The following is an 18,986-nucleotide window of genomic DNA, read 5'->3' as shown; positions in this document are numbered from 1 at the left end:
TTTGTTTTGCCATTTAAAACTGGAGTAAATTTTGTAAAACTGTCTCATGGCTTTCTTTTGTTAGAAACTTGATGCAACAGTTAAAGAAAAGGATGCAGAATTGCAGGAGCTCCTGAATAAGTACAAGAACCTTCTAAGAGCTAATGAAGAACTTGAGCTGAAAAATGAGGGCCTAGTAAAGGAAAAATGTGCTGCACAGTCTCAACAGTCAATTATCAAGATAGCCAGAGAGTTGGAGGTGAGTTTTTCATAACTGATCATCTGCAGATAAATAGCTTGACTTCAGATTGAAGGGAATTTTGACTTTGACTTCCAAGCTGTGGACTCAGGTGTGTTGTGATTCACCAATACTGTACTCTGATGAGCTCATGTGGCATCACTAAGCTCTGTACTCTTAGACAGCACATAGAGAGGCAGAGTTTTTTGGTGGTTAGGGCAGATATATTTCCCTGAGTGAGAAGATATCTGTGTTTCTGAAGAGAGCTACAGAGGAAGGTTTGTGTACTTCTGATAGATAAGGGGGGAAAATTGCACAGAGCCAGTGACCACAGGAGATAAATGGAGTGTGAGGAAAAATACAGCAGGCAGTGAAAATATGTCTAGGGCAAGAAGAAAATGCTTTAAAGCAAGGAAGAAAGGCAATAGTACAATAATATATATATGTATTTATATGCCCATTTTTTTTAATGCCATAAAATGAATAAACTTGTTAGTAACTGAAATCAGAGCTCAAAATTCAAAGTCTTAAAATGTAGGGTTAGTTCCTTTACCCCCCACTTCTGTACAAGCAAAAAAAAATCAGGTACTGTTAAATGTTTGAATCACTTGCTAACTCCATCAGTGCATTATTATGTGCAGATTATTGAACAAATAAGCTGCTTTTGAGGTTACATTTCTTGTCTTTCTTGTGTTGTTTGTAGCCTGGTACATTAAGATTTCTAAAAGCATCAGGCAAGGTAAAAAGAATTAGACTAGTACATTATAATGGTGGAGAAAGCTTTTTCATTTCTTTAACAATAAATCAGTCATTAATGAGATTTTTCTGAAGGGAGTTCAAAATAAAGTGAGCCAATGGCAAAGGAAACATAAGTGCAATATCTTGGGTCAAGTCCTGAATCGTGAAATGATTAATGTGATGGGCACTGTTATTAAACATGGTAGAGACAAGCACAAGTCATGGCTTACAGGAGAAGCTCAGAGTCACGGAGCTGCAGCCCTGTTTGCCCAGGTACCAGTGAGGGTATATCCAGTGTGTATGAATGTACGGGCAGGAAACAGAGTCTGGGAAAAGTTGAGCAGAAATTCAACCTCTGTAAAACAAACTGCAGTGCCTGCACGTAACTTGTGTCACAAAGGGACCTAAAAGTGATGGAAAATCATACAGAATTAATGAAAATCAAACAGTAACTCCCCTCTGTACACCTCACTTTCAGTTCAGGTGTATAAGCAGGGGTGGTAGGTGAAGCTCTGCATGGCAATCACCCAGACCCACCTTCTAATCACAGCCCATTCTCTGCTGCTGGTTCACTCAGGGGCTGTGAACAATAGCTAATCACAGCCCATTGTCCCCTCAGCTCAACCCCAGTGTCACATATCTCCTGCAAGAACCCACTTTGGCATATTAATCATCAGTTTTTGGACAGGGATTATCCAGAGCTCAGCTCTCATTGGCTGCCTGGGACTCTTGGATGGCTTTGCCCTCCTGCACCAACTCTCAGCAAACCCACAGCTGGATCCTCCCCACCAGAGGGAACAGAAACCCAGCTCTTCCAGCCTCACTGATCTTTAAAGTTGAAGAAACTGATCTGAGAGATGCAGAACTTTCTCTCTTTCATCATATCTTTGTGCTCTGTTGTAATGTAATGATAAATGTCAAGGCAACCGACATCCAGAGCTCTGCTGGGTGCCTTGGCCAGGGCGGGGGAGATAAATGACAGTTTCTAATTTTGGAATTTGGATTCCTGAGCCACTGTCATGGGCTAGAGAGAGAGAGTGAACGAGGGCACTGATAATTATAGGGGAGTCAGGCAACTGCTGACTCTGGTGTCTGTGAAGTCTCGGAATTAAATGTGTTTTACGGCCAAAGAATTTAGAAGTTAGAAGAAATTACCAAATTTTGGTACTGATTGATTGATGGATCAATAAAGAGGTGTAGGTTATGGCTTTCTCTCAGTCATTCATCCTCTAACCTTCAGAGATTTCGAAATGATCCTGAGGGTTGTTGGAAGCAAGAGAGTATTCAGTGAGGCAACTGGATATTCTTGTGACTTTGCCAATAAGTTATTTATTGTGGAGGTATAAACCTTTTACTCTCATTGCTTACAATCTGAGAAACCTTTAATGAAAATAAGTTATGTTTTCCACCACTGCTGCTTAGCAATAGTATTTCAGACTTAAATATAGACTTTAATGTATTAGATTGCCTCCTTTCATGGGAATATAAATCTTTCACTGCAATATGGTCCTGGATGTCTTACAGCTATCTCCTCTAACACATTTTCCCTCACACCATGTGTCAAGAGGTTTAATGTTTCATTAACTCCCCCAGCATTACAGTCTATTTAAGTTACAGAGCTGCCTTATGTTTTGTGTACCGTCGGGGAGTTGATTGAAATAATTCACTCCTACACGTTATTTAGAAATGACAGTAATAATGTACAAAAAAAAAAAAAAAAAAAAAAAAAGGATGTTCATGCTCTACCTTCTCATCCTTATTATTCATGAAAGATTCTGAAAAATTAGGAACGCTTCTTCATGATTTTGCTAACCTTTACCTAGCTGGTTGAATTTAGAATTTAATAATTTGTGTATAGTCTGTGACATTTGGAATTAACGAGCAGCTCCTGTCTCCTGTTAGGCAGAGAAAGAGCTGGGAGGATTTCACGAGCTTACAGAGATTTTGGTACAAATGTAGAACTCAATTAACACGTGAATTTCTAAAAGGAGCAGGGAACTGGAGCAGGGTTGTGTGTTTAGCACTGCTTTGTTCATGCAGCAGTTACAGACCCCGTTACCTGATCCGTGCACCTCAGCTCTGCAGAGTGACACTGCTCTGCCACTGCTTCAGGAGGAGCTTTTAATTAGGATATAACTCTGTATGTCTTCAGTAATAATTGCAAGGCTTGTATCAGACATATGGAAGAGTTCACTAGAACTTTTACCAGACTGTGAAATGATAAATTAAGTCAAAAGATGTATTTTTTCCTGTTGCTTTCTGCGTCACTGGTCAGTATTTGTGACCAAACTTTTCTGAGTTAAATTGCAACCTGTGTATTTTACATTTTAGTGGCTGTTCTTGAAAGGCTGAGGGTCCAGCACACTGATAAGGCTCCTTAATTCAGGCTGCAAGATGTACTTTTTAACATTTTTTTGCATGAGTTTTTTTTATTAACGGCCTCTGGATCACCCACCTCCATCTGTTTGCCTTTGTGTTACTCAGTCAGCAGAAGCTGTTGCTGTGAGCTCCTCCTCTGCTCATCTAGATAATAAATATGATATGAATCTCAGTATTCTGCACTTCAGCACAGAGTAGTATTTAATGTATAAATTGCACTAGAACCTGGAGACATTTATTAGAATCCAGATGCCTTTAGGTGGCAGCTGAACACGGTGCCTGTGTCCAAAGGCAAGGTCAGTTCTTCAAAGACTCTGTAGCCTTGGTGGTGGAAGCTGCAGCAGGACCTGCCAGGCACGTTACCTGAACAGGAGTCATCTGAGCAAAACTTGATTACACTTGCAAAATATTGTTTAACATGTTTACCAGCATACAGTGAAGTATGAGTGTAAATAATTAAAAGTAAACACCAGTTGTCCTTGCTTTTGTGCTGTTTGCTTTGCAGAACACTGAATTTTTCAAATTAACAGTCTTTGCATCGTTATTGTGAATTAACAAGATTATGCTGTAGCTGATTTTTTTTTTTTTTTTGCTGCAATTCCTTTCTTAGGAATTGCAGTTGGAGTCATAACAGCTGCTTAAAACTCCTGGGTGTAGGTTTGTTCCTTGCTAATGATCTGTTCACTAATGATTTAGTATCTCTTAAGAGTTCCCTTAGCTGAGATTCCCTCTTAGCTGTGGCACCTTTTTTGTTCTTGCTTTCAGTTTTCTGTCAAAAAAGAAAACTGAGAGAAGCAACAATTCTTAAACAGAGGCAGAATCTGTGCCTGGTATTACTATATCTAAATTTGCTACAGATATTTCAGTTATTTTCTCTTTGGAGATGGCTGATGTCTTAGGTACTTTTATGCAGTAAGTGCAAGCAAATAATCCTTTAAATAGCTGCATTTTTTTGCTTCCTGCTGGAACAGTGACTCTGTGGCTGTTTTGCAGTGAAAAAAGTCTGGGGGAATTAGTGGATCCTTACTGAGAATGTACCCTAAGAGTCTGGGTCTATTCTTAAAATAATAACAATACCCTTTCTGTGAGCAAAACTGCAGGTAAACCATTTTCTGTCCTTTGCATGAGGGAAGCAGCATCTTGTGGTGACCCAGCTGAGTGTGCTGAAAGCTGACTCCCAGAGTGTCTGACATGCTCATCCTTTAGTTGTGGCTCAACACAACCCTTTTTTTTGTTGCTGTTCTGAAATGGAACAGAATTTGCAGGAACTCCTCGCCCCAAAAAAGCCAGTTTTATCCAGAACACAGAGAGGACTTGTTCTAAAATGTGTTCTTGGAGCTTGTGTTTGTGTGCTTTCCCTTCCCTCCCTTCCCCTCCTCTGGAATAGCTACCTGCTGGGTTGTTCCTGGTTTTTTGGAACTTTGGGAGTGAGGATGCTTTGGGTTGGGGTGGGGGGAAGCTTCTCAGACTGTGAGAAAAATGATGAATCACTGTCTAGATGTGTGACTCACTCCTGGTAGGTAAATAGTGATACAGTACAAACCTAAAAATTACCTTACAAGTTCAATATGTTCTGGTTTTAACTTAGGAAAATAAAGAAGCTGAATACGAGAAACTGATTCTTGCTTTAAAGAAAGAACAAAATATATATTCTACCCTCGTGAAGACCTTCAAAGAATCAGATAGGTGAGTACTTCTGGTTTGGGGGATAATTAAACTCAAAGGGCAAAAGTCAGAAGTTGAGAGAAAAATGTGCAAAAACTGGAGATTGTTTTTTACCAGTTGTTTGTAAACTCGCTGTAGTCGTCTCTGTAAAGGGAAATATTTTTGTAAGTGAGGCTCTATTATGTAAATTGCTTAAATGTTTCTGAAAATGTTTCTGTTTTGGATTGGAACCTCAAATGACCCAGATTTCCATTTAGGTACCAAAGTAAGCAGCTGGATTTTCAGCAGTCACATGTGGTGTGTTGGAATTTAAGGGAAAAAAATCAAATTGCAGTGAACTTTTAGGTGCTGGACAATTTGCCATGGTTTACTTCTAAAATACAGATATTGCTTATCTTAAAAGTGACACTTTGAGAATTTTGATGAGGATATAAACCTGTAAGACTTTGGAAAAGGTTAAACAAAACAGAATAATTGAAGTTTACATAGTGCAGTGTCAATGTAAGGCATTGAGAAGTACGGCAGGAGCAAGTGGTTTTTAACCTTTTAAAATCAAAGAACACAACATTTTAGAGAGAAATCTGTGGCCTACTTTGTACCCTGTTATTGCTTGGCAGTTGAGGAGGTGACGTTATGATAAAGAAAATTCTTAGCCTTGAGGTAAAATAAATTTAAATGTTTTATTAAAAATTTACTATTGCTGTTATAATTACAAACACCTTAATTAGATATTGTCAGCATTTGAGAGCCAGCTCCTGACTCTTCCTGCCTGAAGGCAATGGCTTTTTCCTGCCAGCCCTGGGGGAATGTGTGTTTGTATTTTGCAGTTGGTTTATAGCCCACTGTAGTTTGGACACCATGGAGTGAGTAGCACTAGAGTAGATGAGATCTGTATGTGAGTTAAGCACATTTGTGCCAGCTTCTGCTTGGCCACAGCTCAGGAGCTGTTTCAGATACTAGAATTTTGTTAATTAAAAATAGTGACAGAAGTCAGATTGTGGGGATTATTTCTTGTTTCACACGAGGAGTGTGGCCTGACACCGAGCCACGTTCCGTGGGTAAGGGGGTTGTCATCACTCTGTGCAGTAACAGCAAAGCAACGTGGCCCTGAAACGAGTTTTTCCTTTCAAATAAGGAAACTTATAACTGTAAGTGTAATCATTAAGGTCCTAGGAATTCTGCAGTTAACTTCTGGGGGATCAGGATCATTAGTTCTGGTTTCTTTTTTGGGATGCACAGAGCAGCGTCACGCAGCGATTGCAGGCGATGCACAAAGCTGGGAGTTGGAGGCTGGTCTTCTTATTTCTCCCCCTCGTAGCTTTGGGGGCTGAGATGTGCTATAAATCTCATCAAGGAAGACTTGAACAGCCAAAGTTCTTGGAAATGGATAAACAAGCCCTGCAGATACACAGATGAGGAAGCTGAATTTAATTGCCATCAGTGGTGACATGGATTTTAGGCAAACATCTGTTTTCTTGCTGACATATCTTCTTTTAGGCATTATTTATTTTAAGCAACCTGGGTGGTTATTTTTCAAAATAAGGTACAGGATGTCAAGACCAAGACATTCCCTGTCTCTCCAAGTGGGGAATCAATGCTTTTTCTTATAAAACCTCTAACTCATGAAAAGGAGAAAATGTGCTTACCTGGCTTCTAGTAATGTGTTGATTTGTTTTTATTCTTAATTTTTTTGCTGAGCTTTTAAGAGAGGTCTCTCTTCAAAGAAGCTCTTGTATGAGGCAGAATTGGTTAAAGCAGTAGTGTCTTGTGCAGGAAACCCTGACAACAGCACAGTTGTCAGGAGACAGACTGAGAGTCTTTTCATACATGCAGCCTTTTAATTAATGTGCTTCTACAGTACGCTGTTATTCTCATGCAAGTATGATGTGCTCTGTGTTCCTGTACAGCCTCCTGCAAGATGGATTTAAATTTTTTAAAGATTCCTGAATTCTCTGGTGTTTAGTGCAGTGGATTGGAAATTCTACAGCAGCTTCATTTATTTTAAAACACTGAGTGAAGTAAATGTGAAAATAAATAACACGATGAGTTCAGTAACACCGCGTTACTTATTTTTTTATGAAATCCTATTTATTTTATTTTAGGACAATTTCAGGTTGTTTTTTTCAGTACTTAAGTCTTTTTGTGGACTGATCAGAAGTGTCTTGTTGATGTAGTTCAAGGGTGTGGGGAAGATTTAGAAAGGGACAGCTCCAGGTGCTGACAATGTGAGACCTGAGGGGCTGATGCTGAAGAGCTTCCCTGGCAAAGCTGCTTAAAGAATTAATTCACCTCGACAAATTTATAAATTGTAAGTTTTGGCATTTATGCCCTATTGTGAAAATTGAGACAATTTAGACCTCAAAAGGTCTTTTTTACAGACTGTGTGGATAAATGAAGAAATAAAACAGTTATGTCTGGGTCATATTTTCAATTAAACAGGACTTTTTGATATTTTTCTTAAGTGGAGCATTAGATTATATAGTGTAGCTCTGTGGCAAGGGAGTGAAGTTTCCATGGTCACCACATAATGGAGTACACAAAGCCATCAGCATTATGTAATAATGATATTCTTCTGGCATACTTTCTAGAAGTTAGTAATTTTGATTTTTCCTTAAAAAGAACTGCCCAGAGTTGGCTGGTGGAACAACTCTGTCATGTGGAAGCTGACTTAGAAACAGCACGACTCAAAACAGCAGGGAAAGGCTGTGTATGTAAACATTTAGTCTCCTCTTCCTGTGTAGGGATTTGTTTGTGCTCGTGCATCAAAATGATGTAACTTTGGTGAAACCCAGCAAGGGGGAACGTGAAGTGGAGGCCCAGGTGGACAAAACATGCTGAAGTTTGAATTGGATCTCAAAGATTTCTTTTCCCCCCTTTTCTTTCCAGCATAAACAGCTTGCAAGTGGAACTGAACAACATTTTCATGTTGAGAAAACAACTGGAAGAAGATGTTTTAGGCAACCGGAACCTACAGAAGATCTTAGAAGATCAGATTAAGGACATGAAAAACCGCCGAGGTCTGTATCCATTGTGCAGCACAACCCTCTCCCTGCACAAAAAAAAACACCCTGGGTTTTTTACAGTCAGTTTGCTGTGATGGAGAAGAAACATTTGAGAGTAAAAAAGGTGGGAAAAGATTTCTTTTTAGCTTTCTACACTGAGGATGACTTGGGGGATTTGTGACAGAGCGTCTTGGAGCCATCAGGGCAATTACAGAGGGACAGCTTCTCTCTTTCCACGCAGCAAGTGTTGGTAATTCCATGGCAATTCTGCAGCAGGGATCATTTCATGCTGCCTAAAGTTTTGTACCCTTAGAATTTATGTTTTTCACAGAAGTCTGAGATTCCTGCCTTGGAATCAATCTGTGGCCATGGGATCACTTTCTGACCATGGGATGTCATTATTTCCCAAAGAGCTTCTGTCTCAGACAATGGATAACCTCCTCCTAAGAGAAGAATTAGTTCTAGAGAAAGAAAAAGTAGCCAGGGGTTTTGTTATTTAGTGATTCAGAAATAGTAGAGCTTTAAACTATAACTTTATCTTCAATCTTTTTTGTTGTACGTCTTGGGAGGTGTTTTTAGGATATTCTTAGATACAGAAAAGAATAATGTCAGTGGGCACTGTTAAATATAGCTTACTGCATATGTACAAGATGTATCTGGTTTATTCCTTAGGGGATATATAAATAACAATAAAGCCTGTTCACTTTCCCCTTTCAACTTGGATTTTCAAATTTAGCATCACTCCCTTGACAGCTCTGATAAGTGACAAAAGGTAAACTTTGGCTGTTTCAGAGTTTCCAGCCTCAAAAGCCCACAGATGATCCACAACCAGGGTGGGCCAAAGGGCCTCATGGATCCTCCTGGGTTCTCAGGAGCAGTTTTGTTGAGGGTGAGGCTGCTGGGAGTGAAGACTGAAAAATTAGTGGATGATTTGTGAGTTTTGGGTCCTTGCAGCAGCCATGGGGTCAGTGTCAGAGCTGGGAGTAGGATTTGGATGTCTCTTCTTTGTCCTACTTTAGATATACTTTCCCTCTATCTAATGAGATCCGTTTGTAGAATTAACTGTTATCTATATTGTAAATAGGCAGGTGCTTATTAAAACATAACAAATAATTCCTGCAGTTATAGAGGAAATAAATAAGTAACTATTTATAATTCAGTGACTGCATTCTTTTGACCCAGAAGCAAAATAAATTCATTAACTTTCTCTAACCTGGCCTTTTGCCTTCAGACCTTGAGTTCATGTTCATAAAAATATAGTTAAAACACAATAACTATTCATGCCTAACTTATCCTTCCTAAAAATTATTTCTAATTGTAATGCTAAATATGCAAATTATAATTCAGAATTACATTCACAGCTCATGCTGATAACCACAGAAAATACAGCCACAGAAAATGCAGCACGTCTGTGTGTCAGGAGCACAAAGAAATATGAGGACAAAATTTTTTCAATTAAACAGAAAGCTTATTTTGGGAATGAAACATTTTAACTGGCCTCCCACAGACTTACTGGAAGGTTCTTATTCGAAAAGTCCTGTCTGTGCATTTTGTGCTGTGTTTTCCTGCAAATGGAGTCTCTGAAATAATGTCTGTCCCTGGTTATTTTGGCAGATGAAACACTATCTTTCTGTGGTGATCAAACATCTTATATGAGTATCTGTTTAGGGGAACAAGATCATTTAAGCCTACAGATAGATCATCTGTCTCTTGAAGAACTTAAGAATAAGGTATTGATCTTTTTTATTATTTACTGTTTCTAATGGCTTTATTCTGCTTTGTTTATAGTTTTTGTGTCTCTCACAGAAATGTTATTTAGATACAGTTCTGAAAGGAAAAATCTCTGTGGTTTTTTGACCCACCTTTTATGAACTATTTAGTCTTTGTTACACCACACTGGCTTCAGAATCAGCTGAAAGCTGGGGGGAGTTGCTGCCAAGGTTTTATGCTCTGAGACACTTGGACTCAACTTTTTGACTCAATTCCATGTTTCAGACATCATGTACATCAACTCCAGAGGAAGGTTTTGACATTAAATATCCCACAATGTGTATTTCATGCACCTTTATAAACATGAAGAACGGTGGTGTCTGTAATTTATACTTTTACTCAGCACATTCCATCCTAGGACTTTCAAACCTTTTGGTAAATAGAGCATGTTATAAAATAACCCTGAGGTAAATGAATGTTGTCTCCGTTCTACATAAGGAGAACTGAAATTCACAGGGATTAAATGTGCAGACCTCTCCCATAGAATAAATCAATAGCAGAGTTTAGAAACTTGTTCTCTTACTCCTTACCCTGTGCAGTGACCTCTGGTCCATGCTCCAGTTTATGGCAAGGAATTATTTTGAATGTTTGGGAGTGAACATAAGTGGAGCTTTATATTTCTCAGGGCCAGCTGAATTGTAGGCAGGTGCTCACACTCTGGAGGTGGGTAATCTAAAGCAAGGAATTTTGAACAGGTGTCACTAAAAAAGCCCCAGATTGTGTCCCAGTGCCATTCTGGGGTTACACCACTTTTATCTCTGAGCATGTTCCCTTCAGTAGGTTCAGGGACACTCATTAGCAGAAGATGTTTGTATATTATTTCTTACTGGAAAAAGGGTTTGTGTGCCTGAAAGCTGACCTGTTTTTCCAAGTATATTAATTGGTCTAATAAAAAGACTTCACCTTCTTCTCCAAATGTTGCCCTCTCAATATACTAATTGGGTTTGTGACTGTAATGTCTGTTCAAGAGATTTGAACATGACTGTCCCTTCAGATTTTGTGTCTGTGAAGCTGCTCAGAATGGGAGTAATTTATAAATGGGTTTGGAGACAGAAGAACAGGTTGTTTCTGGATGATGCTATTTCCCTGCAATGCTGTTTTTTCTTGCATTAAATATTTCCTCTCAAATCAGCTGTTGGTGTGAGGTGCCCTCAGGTTTCTTCTCGCCACTGAGTTGTGAAACTTAATACCTGAACCTAATAACTGACTGGAAACTACAGTCTTACAAATTAAGGTTCCTTGAATGCTAACTCACAAATACATAACCATGTTTCCACACGTAGATTACCTCAAGAGCAGGCACACAAACCCAGCCTTTCCAACTTTGCAGTCTGGGTTTAGCTGGACATTTATGTATCATCGTTTGTTTTCCTGCTAGTTTGGATGTTAAAAGTTCTGCTTGTTCTTCCTTTGATTATTTAGGTGTCTGATCTGCTCCTGATGGTTAAGGAACTGCAGTCAATTAATCAAGAACTTAAGGAAAGACAGTCTGGATGTTGTACAACGGATTCTCAAGGGAAGGAAGCACTGAAAATATTAAACCACAGAGAGGTAGGTTTTGTGGTTTAAAGTACTGAGTCTGACTCTCTCATCTAATGTACCTTGTGGAGTCATTTACATCAGTTCAGAAGGAGTGTAAAGCCCTCAGGGCTGAAGTTGCTAATTCCTTATAACAACTTTTTAAATTAATGATGTAAACAACTTTTAACATGTTAGCACAACAGAGAATCAGCTCAATGCAAGTGTTCAGTGATGTGTCAAGTTGATTTTAAGGAAGCAACATACTCATTTAAATATTAATTGGGTCTGTGATCTATTTGTTTTGTCAATTGAAAGGGAAGGAAATAGTTAATTTTACGAAGCAAACAGTCTCTTATATAATATTTTAGTTATTCCTGAAAATCTGTTTGCTGTTGCAGACTCATTCTCGTGCTGGGTCTAATTCTCTGAGCTTAGTTTAGATTTCCTCTGCATTTACAAAACAAAAGGACCCAATGCAGCCAAAAAAGAGAGAATAGCAGGTCACCTAAACGTGTGGCTGTTTCTTCCTATAGAACAGAGAATTACATGAAGAAAATGCCCCCAGCACTGTGGAAATAATCCTTGCTGGCATTTCCTTCTTTTTCCTGAGGCTGAGGCTGTTTTTAGCTGTGGGAAAGAAGAGGTTCCACTGAGAAGCATTTTGAGTGCTGGGTCCCCACGTGTGTTACTGTGTGTGAGTGGTGAAGGACATTGAGGAGGCTCTGAGAGATTCTAGTGACCCTTCCAGCTTGCTGGAAAATATTTCTGCAAGTGTGGCTGGTAGTGCTTGTCTTTATGTTCCTTTGTGGTTTTTTGCTTTCAGTTCCGTTGTTGTTTGCAGAACATATTGGACAGGAAGGAAAAAAAATGTGGAAGGAATAATGATGGTGCTGGTATTTTGTGCCTTGAATTTTTGAATTAAGAGAACAAGGATAGGAACAGTTTGAATTAATTATGTGTAGGGACAGGCTCATTCCAGAGCTGGGACTGTGGTATTGATGATTTTTCTGCAGGACTGAGGAAAAAGGCTCATTTCTTTTCCTGGGTGTGCTGTGGATGCACTGGAACAATCATCAAAAGTCACTAAATATTCTTGCTTTTTCAGTTTTAAGACTTACTCATCCTACCTTTAATTGAAATATGTTTTAAATGAGAAATAGATTTTAGGCGTGCCGTGGTTATATTGAAATAATGAATTTATGTGCCACTAACAGGTCTGGGTGCAGAGCTTGTGGGTGATCCTTTTCCGAGCTCCTGCACTCTCCTTAATTAATATTTTTAAGCAATTTGCCTCATCATCCTGCAGAGGGTGCTGCACCCCCATGGATGCTGCAGTTAATTCCAGAGGGATTCCGGTCCTGTGCTGGGATTATCATGGCAGGACTCTGTGCTCTCCTGCTCGTCTCCACATGACAAGTGCACACAGGGCCGCTCTCTGAAAGCTCCCTACACGAAATTAGATGTAGAATGGCGAAGAGTGAAGCTTGTAAAATATAAATAAACCTCACAATTCTGGTAAAGGAAATAAGAAAATTAAATGTGGATTTTAACCTGTGCCAGAATGACAGGAGTACTCTGGAGCTCAAAAAGTGAAAGGATCTTTAGTCAAAAGTTTTTGGTTTAAAAGTTTTTATCATTTATCATTTATACCATTTATCATTTTATTGGGCCTGGCAATAAATGGCAACCTGGATTTCGGGTTATGGATTGTGACAGCAGTGTGTTTTGTATATTAATAACCACTGTCAAAAAACCCTATGTTCTATTTTTTGTGTGGGTTTTGAGCTAAAATTTGTTGGCAGGTAGTGCTGGGATGACACTAGCATGTGTTATAAGAGGAATTTGGACAGACACAGGAAGATGTATCTTTCTCAGGTTCTTAAAACGTTCCCATTTTGCTTTCCTTCCCAAAGCTGGAGCTCAAATCAGATGAATCTGCAGGTTGGTGCCTCTGCAGGGTCTGACAGCCCCTAGTCCTCTGTTTCTTGGCTTCATGTTCATGCTGGGAGGGGAGAAGGAGGAGAGGAAAAGGTTGTTTTTGTACTGCCCTCTGAACATCTGCTTTCTTGGAGAGAAGCAGCCTCAGTGATTTCAACCTCCAGGGCTCGGGGGATCTTTGCAAACCAAGCATATCAGTGGTTCATTTAGGAGAAACATTCCCAAGGTTTTCAGTCTCCAAGGAAATACTTTAAAACAGGCACCTTATTCTTGGTAGGTTTATTTTTCTGACCTTAAGACACTTATTTTCTTTCAATATTTTCCTGCACATTAGGTTATACTCCTCAGAGCACAGAAAGTTTCTCTTCAGCCTCTCAGAGGGAGGACTGCAGGACCAGGCTCAACCTGCAGTGATTCATTGTAATAGTGTGTTTATAACCTGTTGGTCTTATACAGTAGTTTCATTCTAAGAATCCTCACTTATATGGGCCTTGGACAAGCAGGTACTAAAAAATGTTGAGTTATAAAAGGTGGTTGCATTGGATGGATAAGTTACGTGTGCAGATAACTTTAATATACAAATGCAAGGTTTGTCCTTGATCTACACATAGAAGATTAAGTCTAAACAGTTTTGTGGGTTTTTTTATAATAGCTAACATTATTGGACTTTTGGCATCCCATGATGACAACAAAAAGATTTTTTTATAATGCATGCCCTTGCTATATACCACAATCCCATCTGTGTCTTCCTCCAGTTTTCAGATTGTCTTTATTCTGTGTTGTCCTAGAAAAGCAAATCTGAGTGAAAATACCAAAATAATCCAAACATGACTTGGAAGTTAAGTTTTCCATATAGAATTCTAATTGTAAAAGGCAAATATATTAATACACTGCACCATCCGGTTTCTGCCTTTTAAAATTAATACTTAAAACCATTAGGGTTGCTTCTACTGCAAGAGGTTGAGAGCTAAAAAGGTTTTTCTCATTAATTTCATATATATATATATGCATACATTCAGTGTATGCTCAATTAAAAAATCAAACCCCACACATGCCTTCAATTCCCCATGTTCTTAGGAAGCAGAAATAACTCTGCTCACAGAATCCTTTTTGCCTGCAATGGGACTGACTTATGAGCCAGGACTTCCCAGCCTGTGATCCTGGGGAAGCAGGTTTGTCTCTCTCTTAAGTTTCAGCACCAAGCTATAAACGCCACACCGAGCACCATGAGACACCAGTTCCTTTCCCTCCAATCTCTCACCTGAGTCTCTGGACCTGTAATCTCAATTTTCTGTAACTAGGCTCCAACTAAGTTGGTGAGTTGGGAGCAGAGTGCCAATATTCCCTGTGACCTGTGTGTCAGTGAAGCTCAGAGGTGTCACTGCTGCTGAGGGAGGAGGAGCAGGGTGTGGATCTCCTCCCCTGGTGTGGGACGTAACATCCACCAAACCAGAGGGATTCTGGTCCTGCTCTCAGTAACGCTGATGTCAGGGGGATTCTCCTCCTCCTCCTCCTCTTTGCTCAGGCAGTATCAGTGATGAGACATGGGTTGGCTTCTCTGGAAAACAGGGAGTAAAAGATGATTTGGCACCGCTTGCTACAAATGGGCGAATTTAGGCAAGACCCAGCAGTTTGTAACCTTAGTGGTGCAGTAAATCTTTTAGAGTGCAGAGAGCCACATGTGCTTACTTTTAAAAGCATCTATTTCTTGGATGCTGGAGAAGAGCCTGAACTGTGTAGCAAATGAATATAAATTCTAGAAATTGGAAAATAAAATAGGCACAATGAGAATACGACTGAGGAGATGGAGCTCCTTTGCCACAAGGGCTTGACTGGTTTTATATATTTTATAAAATCTGAGGGGAAAGGGTTAAATAAAAATAAAGGAATGTATAAGATGAAGTCTCACTGTATTTGATATGAGTCATTCCTGGGCTTTATACTAATTTTCTTTGATCTTGTTGAAGAAATCTAATTCAGTGTTTGTTACTTTGTATTACAGGCTTTTTTTGTTTTTCTTTTAAGACATGTCACTGACTTATTTATGCATGTTTCATATCACAGTATTTTTTTTTTGTGCTACATTTTCACATCATTCCATACTTTGTGTAGTGTCTTGAAACAACAGAGGAGCCTGTGATGCAGACTGAAGATGGTGACAATGACAAGAAGATGCAGAACAGTCAGTTTTGTGAGAGAGTCAGTCAGGTAGGACTCTGCTGAGAGTACCTTGGGTTACAGTGCCCTCTTCTCTGCATGCCTTTAAAATCTCTTATTTTCTTAGAACACAAAGTCTTTTGCAACCAAAACATGCATTTCTTGGTATCTGATTTTGCTTTCAGCTGATTGTTATCCTTAACGGTTTGTGGAAGCTTTTTCCTGTATTTTTCTGCTGGCTTTACAGTCAAAATAGGTTTCATTGTGGACCTTGTGTTCTCTTGTTGGAGTATTTATAGTCATCCTGAATGGGGATGACAGAGAGTCCCTTCAAATCATGTTTCTTTACATACACTCACACTGATCTTCTGCCTCCATTGCACCCAGGCCTGTAGTACAAATTGTGTGAGATTCACTTGCTGCTGTGACTGAGGGAAAAAATTCTGTAGATCTTTCTTCAGGTTTGAAGTACTTGATGTCTTGGTAACTTGTAGACTGCATTTTCATACACACAGGTGTCTGCTGTCCTCTTATTCTAATATAAAACATCATGGAATCATAAAATAATTCAGGTTGCAGGTGCCCTTAGAGGATCGTTGAGTGCAGTTAAAATTGAACCTTTCAGGTTTAAAAATTGTAACATGCTAAAATATGACACAAAATGGGGCATTTTTTATGGTAATGTTGAAGAATAATGATGCAATTTGTAATTTCTGTGTTTGTTTACCAGGTGTGCCTTCAAGTATCTTTGGATTTTCCTTGTGAGGTGGATAAACAGGTTAGTGATGTATTGATACGATTCTCTTGGCTCTTTAACGTCCTCATCTCTCTCTGCTGATGGAAATTGTGCCCACATGGGCTCAGTCTGAATTCTCATGTGATTGATACTGACTTTGATTGTTTTAATGGGGGCTGAATGACTGCAGAGATCCCAGGTAGGAATTTCCTAGGACACGTCTACAGTGTTTCCTGCAAGAAGTTGGCAGCTTGTAAATACTTGATGTTGTGTCCTGTCCCAGCCATCACTTGCATCTGGAGATCCCAGGACAGAATTTGTCCTGTAAATACACATGATTCCAAGTTGAACTAATAAAATGTTAGCTGCAGTTTGCAGGCAACATTCCAGAAGTTTCATACCTCTTCACAGATAAAGACCTTCAGGGAAATCTTCTTACTCCTTCCTAAACAACTGATCGCTATGAATTAATCATGTGAAATAGATGTTAATTGGTTTTCCTATTAATAAATAGTCAGCGAAATGTCTGTGGATGCTTCTTAATGCAGATAAAGAGCATCAGGAATTACAAAACCTGATTACAAAAAAGATTACAGCCCTGAATTTAATAGAACATTACATACCTGTGTAATAAGACAATGTTTGCAATTTTTTAACAGATAACTCCATCAGGCTATTCAGAGAGTTTCTGCAAAGACAGACATTATAGGAGTCCAATTAAGCCTCAATTTGAGCATGATCCAGCTGACAAACACTTGGGCAGAATGGAAATGAGTGAACATGAAACAGAAGAGAACTTGCTCACATCTCTTTTAAGAGAAAATAGAACATCTGTGCTGGAATCTACGTAAGTATGAGGGATATGCAGTGCTTTTGACAGTATTTCTATTTGAGAAGAGAATAAAGTAATTTTGCTAAAGTGAATTTAGATAATGGCACTGTCTAATTTACCTGAGAGATTGGCAAGACACCTTCAGAGCCATTTTAGTCTATCATGCAATTAAGTAATTAGGAAACACACTATCAGTAGAAATCCTTAAGAAAAACCCATTGCAAGAAAGAAACTCTCCAAAGTTACTGATACATGGAGCTTTGCTGCAGGGACTGATTGTTTCTAGGATGGGGTCTAGCAGAGTTAAAGGGCTCAGTTCATAATAGGTGGTATTTTTCTTTAAAAAACCCAAAATAACTCAGAGCACAGGTGGTGTGGTGGAGGGGACAACACTTTACTGCTGTAAAAATTATATACATGGGGATCTGAGGGTGGAGGAATTGGAGTTTCAATGATTTTTACAGGGATAATTTTTGAATGGATGTTACTCTATGTATTTCACCTGAACTGCCTGGGCAGAGGTTTGTTCTCTGTCAGTGGTTCAGGGAGTTTTGGGGCCCGTGTCCTGCAGTTCAACAGGGGGTTACTCCAATACAACCACTTGTAGGACTGTGCTGAGATGAACCATTTTGTAAGTATTTGGGCCACTTTCAATGCAGAAGAAGATACTTGTGTACCCAAATCTGTACAAGCCCTGGTGTAACCAGTGTTTTTCAACTGTGTGTATGTGTGTTACACTATGATTTGATCAATTCCCAGCTAAAATGCTCACTTCCAGAGGAACTGGCTGATACCAAGCAAGAAATGGCTGTATAGGAAAACCACACTCCCTGGCTAGTTTCCCCAATTTCATGCTTACACCACTTAATCTCCTGGTTGAGAACTGAATTAGAGCCTTGGTAGAGGTCATTCTCATTTTCCTTTCCCAGTTCTCTCCACTGTAATCACTGTGTCCAGGATTATGTGTCTTTTCCAGTGCCTTTCAGTGCTGTTCCTTCCCTGGCCATAGTGGTTCCTGGAGGGTGATGGGAATGACCTTCCCTGTAAACTGTGCTGAGCAGTGCTGGGAGCAGAATATCACATGGAGCTCCACAAGTCAAATCCTGGTTTCTGTGTTCACCATCCTGCACTTGGCTTTACTCCAGCAATTCTCTATTTTTACATTACTATTTAAAACTCTCCCAACAGGCACAAATGGTTTTACTTGTCAAAGCAGTAGTTAGTGGTGAATGAGGAGATACTACTCCCTTAGAAGATGAGCAGAAAACATTGTTTATTTGTTAACTTTACTTAAAAGCCTGCTAATGAGTGATTCCAGCACCATCATCTTTACCACCCTAGCGTGTAATTTTTCCTGTGTTCCAGTATAAATGACCAGACTGATGGGTGATGAGCCTGTACTTTGCATAACTGAATTCTCACTGATGAGATCAGATGCCAGACAAAGCCATAAAAAACCTAGTTAGCTTCTACCACTTCAAATGCTAAACTATACAAATGCAGTTGTTCAAAATGCTGCTTTATATGTTTCATGGCACAAACAACTCTCTATTGGACACACAAAATTGTCTGTAGAATTCAAGAGCTTGCTTGTGCTTGAAATACCTCTTATTTGGCTTCAGTTTCTCTTAAACATCACTTTCCAAACTGTTCTCCATGAACCACTAGTTATCCATGGGGCAGTTTGGTGGTCTGCAGTGAGCTGGTTTTGCAGGCTTTTGGCTGCTTTCTCAGTTTCCATCTTCCCTTTTACATTAAAAATACATGAAGGGATAGATTTTTAGAAAAACTCAGCATGAGGGCCAAGGAGTTGGACTTTGATGATCCTTGTGGGTCCCTTCCAGTACAGGATATTCTATGATTCCATGATCTAGAGTCTCCCGTGGTTTTGGTATAAATTAATATTTTAAGGTAGAGAGTGAACTTTTTTGAAAATCCATTCGTATTTTTTATATTTCTTTATTACATAAGCAATCAGTTTAGTTACCAGAGGTTTAGTGTCAGTTCATAAAGTGGGAGAGGGACAGTAGA

General features: G+C 39.3%; 1 protein-coding gene across 1 annotated transcript in view; it reads left to right on the top strand.

Moving 5' to 3' along the window:
• CDK5RAP2 (CDK5 regulatory subunit associated protein 2) overlaps positions 1–18,986 on the top strand; it is a 71,198-nt gene that overhangs the window by 21,922 nt on the left and 30,290 nt on the right. Inside the window, exons 14-21 of the mRNA XM_050319750.1 lie at positions 65–238; positions 4,923–5,020; positions 7,886–8,016; positions 9,616–9,731; positions 11,194–11,322; positions 15,343–15,438; positions 16,118–16,165; positions 16,783–16,970. Of these exons, the coding sequence (XP_050175707.1) occupies positions 65–238; positions 4,923–5,020; positions 7,886–8,016; positions 9,616–9,731; positions 11,194–11,322; positions 15,343–15,438; positions 16,118–16,165; positions 16,783–16,970 (980 nt within the window). The remainder of the gene's footprint in view (positions 1–64; positions 239–4,922; positions 5,021–7,885; positions 8,017–9,615; positions 9,732–11,193; positions 11,323–15,342; positions 15,439–16,117; positions 16,166–16,782; positions 16,971–18,986) is intronic.

This window comes from Myiozetetes cayanensis, unplaced genomic scaffold, assembly GCF_022539395.1.
Source record: "Myiozetetes cayanensis isolate MyiCay16 unplaced genomic scaffold, myiCay2020 scf23, whole genome shotgun sequence".
Taxonomy (NCBI): Eukaryota; Metazoa; Chordata; class Aves; order Passeriformes; family Tyrannidae; genus Myiozetetes; species Myiozetetes cayanensis.
The sequence above is the reverse complement of the archived record's forward strand: the minus strand, read 5'-3'. Positions and strand labels throughout refer to the sequence as shown.